This window comes from Synchiropus splendidus, chromosome 1, assembly GCF_027744825.2.
Source record: "Synchiropus splendidus isolate RoL2022-P1 chromosome 1, RoL_Sspl_1.0, whole genome shotgun sequence".
NCBI classification, from domain to species: domain Eukaryota; kingdom Metazoa; phylum Chordata; class Actinopteri; order Syngnathiformes; family Callionymidae; genus Synchiropus; species Synchiropus splendidus.
Genome location: NC_071334.1, coordinates 63,828,501 through 63,835,514, shown reverse-complemented (window position 1 = coordinate 63,835,514; position 7,014 = coordinate 63,828,501). Strand labels below are relative to the sequence as shown.

General features: G+C 43.9%; 1 protein-coding gene across 1 annotated transcript; it reads right to left on the bottom strand.

Annotated features, from left to right (window-relative positions):
- Positions 1 to 3,300: 3,300 nt before the first annotated feature.
- On the bottom strand, positions 3,301 to 6,376 carry chst10 (carbohydrate sulfotransferase 10). The gene is made up of 5 exons (XM_053885194.1): positions 5,983 to 6,376; positions 5,812 to 5,906; positions 5,236 to 5,464; positions 5,021 to 5,126; positions 3,301 to 4,841 (listed from the first exon to the last, which is right to left on the bottom strand). The coding sequence occupies exons 1-5, from the start codon at positions 6,074 to 6,076 to the stop codon at positions 4,289 to 4,291; spliced, it is 1,077 nt and encodes a 358-aa protein (XP_053741169.1). The 5' UTR covers positions 6,077 to 6,376; the 3' UTR covers positions 3,301 to 4,288.
- Positions 6,377 to 7,014: the final 638 nt, after the last annotated feature.

Genomic DNA, 7,014 nt, shown 5'->3' with positions numbered 1-7,014 from the left:
AACTCAATAATATTACATTGCAGTTAATCTGACTCATCAGTGCATTGGCATTTATATTTTCCACCAATCTACAAGGTTGCTTTGACAGACTTGTGGTATCTCTGTCGACCTTGATGCTGTCAACTGCGTCCCCTTACAAACATACCACTAACTGATCCTGCATCATTTCTTATGAAAACTTAAAGCTCAGTTTCAGCACGTCCTGCTCATAGTCATCCTCAATAGTATTGACCTTCAGGGTGCGCAACAAACCTCCAACTTCTCTGCTCATTGAATCAGAGCACCTGTCTATTCCAAGAGCCAACTCTTCAAATAAGATGATGTTTTTGTAACATACGTGATTGTATGCTTGAGCACAAACATATTTTTCTTTCTGACTCCCTATTTTGTGACATATTTACTGTGCTGTACATCATATTCATGCATTAGTTACTTATATGCTTATACATACATATACACTTCAGCCCAAAATTATTCATACTCCTGTCAAAAACAAACAGTTCCGTATTTTTTTTCAGTTACACATTAGTATATCGCTTCGGATTTTACTTAAATAGGACACACAAGAAAGACTGAAGCTATGACCAATCTATTAAAGATAGAAAGTGTAGATAAACATCTTTAACGGGGTAAAAACAAAACAAAAATCACACTGTCCAAAATTATTCATACCCTGCCTCAATACTCCTTATTTTTTATCACAGACTCCAAATGAGTTTTATAATTGCTCACAAGCTTCTTCCATGTATCGACAGGAATCACGTCCCATTCCTCCTTTGCGAATGTTTCCAGATCTTTGAGGTTGGGGGGTTTCCGTGCTGCCACCCGTTTCTTGAGCTCCATCCAAAGGTCCTCGATAAGAGTTTAAACCTGGACCTTGACTTTGCCACTTCATAACATTGACATCACTGTCCTGTAAGCATTTCTTCACCACCTTGGCCGTATGCTTTGGATCAGTGTCCTGCTGAGAGGTCCAATGCTCCCCCAGGTTCAGGTTCTTTTTGTTGCCTTCTTGAGGATTTCTTGAAGAGTCTTGATGTGCTGCTCTTTCCTCATGATTCCTTCCACTTTCACCAAGCTGCCAGGTCCATTGGCAGAAAAGCAGCCCCACAGCATTATGGTTCCACCTCCATGTTTGACAGTAGGGAGGGTGTTCTTTGGTTTAAAGGCTTCACCCTATCTGTGCCCAAAAAGCGCCATCTTTGCTTCATCTGACCACAGAACAGACGACCAGAAGCATTGATCTTTCGTTACGAGTGTCTTTGCAAAGGTCAGACGAGCTTTTACATGCTTTGGTTGAAGCAGAGGGGTCTGACTTGGTCGACGTCCTCAGAGGCCACTTGGGTCCAGTATCCGCTGGAGTGTCTGCCTTGATAGAGCCACAGCACTCGAACGCAGCTCCCTCAGAACAGCCTTAGTAGTAGTCGCTGGATTGTTTTCAACATCGCACCTGATCTTTCTGGCAAGCTGAGGTGAGATTATTGACTTCCGTCCGCGTCCTTTGAGGTGCTTAACAGTGTGAATTTTTTGGTATTCCGGACGATACTTTGTACCATTGCTACTGGCACCTGAAATTGGGAATTTTTTTTTTTTTTTTTTTTTTAGCAATGTGTGTTCTCAAGTCCTCAGTGAGCTCTTTGGTCTTTGCCATGGCAAGTTTTGTGTTGACTAGAAACTGACTGAAATGTCAGAAGCAAGTCAACTTATATAGTCTGAAAACTGGTTAAAAAACAAAAAGTAAACTCAGACCCTCAGATACGACAGTTGGTTTGAATATCCTGTGGCTGTCGGGTATGAATCATTTTGGACATGGTGGCTTTGTTGTTGAAGCTTAATTTAACCCCTTGCACAGTGTTACCTCACATGACATGACTGGTCATGGTTCCAGACTGGCCCACATATATTATTTATGTCAAATCTAAGGCGAAATACTAATGTGTAACTGAAAAAAACAAAACAAGGAATACCTTGTTTTTGACAGCAATATGAATAATTTTGGCCTTAAGTGTATCTTCCACCTTGCTTTTATATTCTAGTGCATACATTGACCAGGATATCTGCCAATAAACATATGAACTTTTCAATGATGTCATTTCATTTATGAGCCTATTTTCCTGAACTATCTGTCCACCTTTGTGCATGTCATACTAGTCGCACAGCAATGTAAAAGTCCCTCGCGTCACTTAACCTCTGAAAAGTGGGTCAACGAATACCACGATCCCGCAGCCAAACTTTGTTCTATCTGGTGATTGTATGATAAAACAATAAAGCTTTGTGACAGACGTTGACAGAACTTTGCTACATTGTATTCAGAGCCCATCTCTCCATGGTTAATATTTACTCAGGACCCCTCTGAAACGCGCACACATGCGGTTAATCTGTTGGTTAAACAAGCAGCAACAGTCAAATGTCAGTCACGACCAACCGGTCTGACTGGATCGTGGACCATGTCATCCAACGCTGTGGCTGTGAGCATGTGAGCACAGGCCTGGGGTTCCTCAACACACATGGATATCTGCCCCTGGTTCGCACTGACCGGACATGGCGCCTCATCTACTGACGCATGGACCAGTCATTCTGCAATTGTCTTATGTCATTTTGTCATAGTTCTTAGATTTGGAAGTCACTGGGTGTGTGAGTCAGCGGGTTTTTGGCTTGAAAGGGGGAACCATTAGTTCCCTGAGTTGAGATGTGGATGGATATTGTGGGTGATGGGTGGATGGAAAGATGGACAATGTGAGTTGATTTTGGCCGAAGATAAAAATCAATAGGAAACACACAGAGCGTAAGCAGATGGGTGAATGGATTGATGGGTGGCTTTTTGGCTGCGTGAAAAGGTAAATGGATGCAATGAAATATTAATAATGCATGAGAGGTGACGTGCGTGTAGATGGATGGCTGACTGGTGACAGTCGATGGTGCGGGTTACTTCATTCGAGTCAATTATGAGTAATGCAGTGCAAGTCGTACTAAATGGAAATAAAATACCAAACATACAAAATAATATGAAGCTAGGAAATAATGTGTGGGGGACAAAATATGGGGAAACTATCTTTTAAAAGATAACTCTATTTGAATAATGATTGAATGAATGAAATCAAATTAGGAATGATGCCATATTCAGTGTCGTAATGCGACTAATCCTCTCAATTTCATTAGGTCACCACTGACGCTTTAACTGTACAACACAGCTGTAACAGCATGCTGCCCTCTTATGGCTACATGGCAGTACTGCAGACCAGGGCATGGTCTCTAAACTGGAGACATGACAACAGGGTTCAAACAAAACTTTATTGCCAACAAGTGCAGAGACCCAACTGTCGAGGAAGTCTGCTGAACTCTAAAACATTGTGCCAGGAGTCAGTTGTTTAAGTTAATTGATTATAAATATCAAGAAAGACACTGTTTCACACTAACATTTTTGATGAATGTAACCACTGTCCATGCCAGATGCACAGGTGACACTGTGCAGCGTGTTACAAGTCAAAACATTTTCCAATCCTGACAGTCGACCATAAATGTTTGAGTGCAACTGAGCTACAGGGTTTAAATATCAAAAATGCATGACAGCAAAGCAAAAACGTTTACATCCTCTTGTCTAACGCTTTGAAAGTCATAGCCAATTCCCCACATGTACACAGCTTCTGTGGGGTGTTTGCAGTAGTCACAAGGGAGTCTAAGGGGAAAAAGAAAGAAAAGTGAAGAAACTGTGAAGGAACAGGAACATGGGAGGCAACCATCAAGCTTGCTTAAGTCCGAGTGCTCAAAGAAGTAAATACATATGTCAATATCAGTGCAAATTACCGTGACATAAACGTTGAAACAACACGCGATAATTGTGAATCGACAACAGCAACTTAGAGCGAGGCCGCACAGCCGCTCCGAATGACAGTGCTACAATAGAGAAACTTGACCTGAAATTTAAGAGTAACTTTAAGGCCTGTTAGCACTTGAACACTGAGCTGCATTGCAGTGCGCTCTTGGAGGTAAACAAAAATAAATGTGAAAGAAGTAACCACAAAACAATGTAACAGAGGAAGTATGTTGCTATTTGTTGCTTTGTGCAACATAGTGAGGTTCGGTCTCATCAGTTAGAGACACATTTGTCATGTAATCGTATTGGGTCCAGTTGTACGCCAAGATCTTTACTCCCCAAACCTTCGATATCTTGAGCCAATACTCTTCTACTTGCTTCTACTTCGCATGTAGTATTGTTCAGTATATAGCAGAGTATATAACGCAATCTTCAGATACCTCTACTCAGTGTGTTTGTTTGAGGTTAGTCGTTTTAGTCAAGTAGGAAGTCAGGGCTGGGGTATCCAAACAACTGGAAGTCACCCTGGTATCGGGCATACAGCCGCCGAACGTCCCGCTTGCTGATCCCTGAGAAGTAACGCTCCACCTTGGTCTGGTTGTAGCGTGTGATCCCAGGAGGAATGGCGGGGTACGCCACCAGCTGCTCGATGCCAGCAGCTCTGAGGATGTACGGTGCGTCCTGCTCCAGCGTCTCATGGTGGCCCACCACATTGTATTGGATCTCACACGGCGCACACAGCTCGGCGTAAGTCACCCAGTGGATGATGTGCTCGCCGAACTGCCGGTCCATTCGCCGCCGGCCCTCGATGTCTCCCAAATATCGGACAAAGTCTTCAAAGTGGAGTCCGGATGCTGCCAGTTCGCTCTCACGATGGCTTTTGCGATACTTCCTGATGATGGCAGGAGCGATGTCGTGCTTGTACCACGGCTCGAAGCGCGGGTTCTTCACAAACTTGTCCTTGAAGGCGGAAATGAGCCTCTCGAATGGGTCTCTCACGATGAAAAACTTAAAGTAAGTGCTTAATCTGTGGAGGACATATCGGTGATGATGTTGTTGTAAGACTTTTCAAAAGGCGTGTTATGCTGGTATTACACTTAAATCGCAGTAAAGCAAATGCTACATAAAAAGTTAAAATGAGGAAAGCAGCGAAACAGTTTGCAAAGCTGACGATTAAACATTTACCGGGGACAGAAAAGGCCTGACCTGCGAGTTATTTCCTTCGGTGAAAACGACGAAAGGCGAGGAAGACCATTTTTGTCATGGTCATGGACGAGGTTTTCAGGGATCTCCTCCACAGTTGGGAAACCTCCTGGAAAAGAAGTCAGTGATAATACTGAGTGCAGTGTTACTCTAAACAAGCTATAGAGACAGTTACATTAGACAAGTGTAGCGAGTGTCTCATGTGCGGTTGAACTCACCATTGAGAACAATGAGCACTTTCTTCCACTGCGTGTTTCCCACCTTGGGCGTCTGGCAGAACAAGATCCTGTGCTTGTCGCAGACAAAGATGCGATCCAGGACAAACTTGCTGATGGAGACGTAGGTAAGATTCCTCAGGCTGCTGTTCTTGCACACAGTAGAGAGCAGCTGGACTCGACCTTCAACAACAGACTCCCATTCGGAAGCTGCTGTGGTTCCCGTTGAGTGCTATTGTCAAAAACAACTATTTGTATATACTTGTTTAAACATATCAGCAAACAAACCAGTGACGGCATGTGCTGATGCCAATAGGAATGACATTGACTTTCAAAACTGTTCCACTTCTTCACAGATCTAACACAGTGTTTGCGTTACTGTTACTTTGTACAGTGTGCACTACAGCTGGTAGTCTGCGCCACATTATCGTATTTTTTATGTGGAAGTTTTTCATATATTTACCAGAGGTGAAGTCAGAAAAGCAACACTAAATCTTAATCGAGCGTTGTTTAAAAGGTTCTACTTCTTTAGCAAGGTACTTGGTTAGTTTGGGATCTGACCACGGTGTCCTGGTGTACCTGGTCCGAGAGCTGCAGTCCGTCTTTCTCCGGGCTGGACCTGACTTTAGACCCTGACTCAGTCCATGTCTGGCTCCCAGTTTTCTCGCCGTAGTCTGCGGACACATGCGCGACAATTGACAAGTGATTCCCGTTGATCCACGCAGAGACAAGTGAGGTGTGCGGGCTCACCATCGGCGGCTCGGAAGTTGATGAACTTGGTGACGAACATGAGGATGAGCAGCACCCAGCCGCAGGCTCCGAGGAGCAGCCAGTGGTGCCGCATCGCGCCGCAGGTCAGCCGGCGGCCATGGAACCTTCAGACATCCACTCCCATGTCCAGACAACTGCGCCCGTGCAAACGTTCGCCCGTCCTCTTAAACCATCCGCGTCCAGGCCACGGTATCAAGTCAAAGATGTTGACGAGATCACAACCTCACCGACCGCGACAGTGAAATGTCAAGTCAACAATGAAATGACCTGCGCAGGAAAACGCATTGCAACGTCCCTCTGCGCCTCGAACATCACGCTTATGGGCGTAGTATAAACTCTGTAGAGGATGCTAACACAACTATAGCCTATGGCAGTCAACTTCCGGTCTGTGGGAGCGTTCAACCGCCACCTAGTGGAGGCGCGGTATAAGTACATGCAAACGCTCGCGCAGATAAATGTAGATTAAAAAGCTCTCTTCTGGAAACCTCGTGCCATCTGCCACAAGGTTTACAGACACTGCAGAAATAGGACTCTCTCCATTGTTTGTGTGACCTGAGAGCCAGCATGTCCAGGCACCTGCCAGTTTGTCAAACAAGTTGAGCTATTCATTATGACCATAGTGTGAGAGGTAAAGGACAAAAGCAGTGTTGACAATGCACACTGAAAACTATATCTGGTAATTGAGCATACTTTTATGAGGTTAGCAATTTAAATCTACATATATAAAACTCAAAGCTGTAAAATTGAATGCCAAAGAAAACCTCAAAAGGTTTGAGCAGTTTGATGGAAGGCGAATGAAAATCTCCATTGCTCAAGGTGCGCCAACTGATTTTCAGCAGGTCACTGGTTACAAAAGGTAGAAAACTTACATTTTGATTTTATAAAACAGATATGACAATACTGTAGCTGCAGGAAAAAATGTAATCACTGGATGTAATAAAGTAGTTTGGCAGAGGTTGGTGCATTCAGTGTTTTATTTGTAAAGGTAAAGTCAGTGGGCTAGAACAGCAA

Coding starts and splice junctions, on each gene's coding strand:
- chst10 (XM_053885194.1), bottom strand. CDS start 6,076: ATGCGGCACCACTGGCTGCTCCTCGGAGCCTGCGGCTGGGTGCTGCTC. Junction 5,907..5,982: donor CAACTTCCGAGCCGCCGATG/GTGAGCCCGCAC, acceptor ATGTGTCCGCAG/ACTACGGCGAGAAAACTGGG. Junction 5,127..5,235: donor AGTGCTCATTGTTCTCAATG/GTGAGTTCAACC, acceptor CTTCTTTTCCAG/GAGGTTTCCCAACTGTGGAG.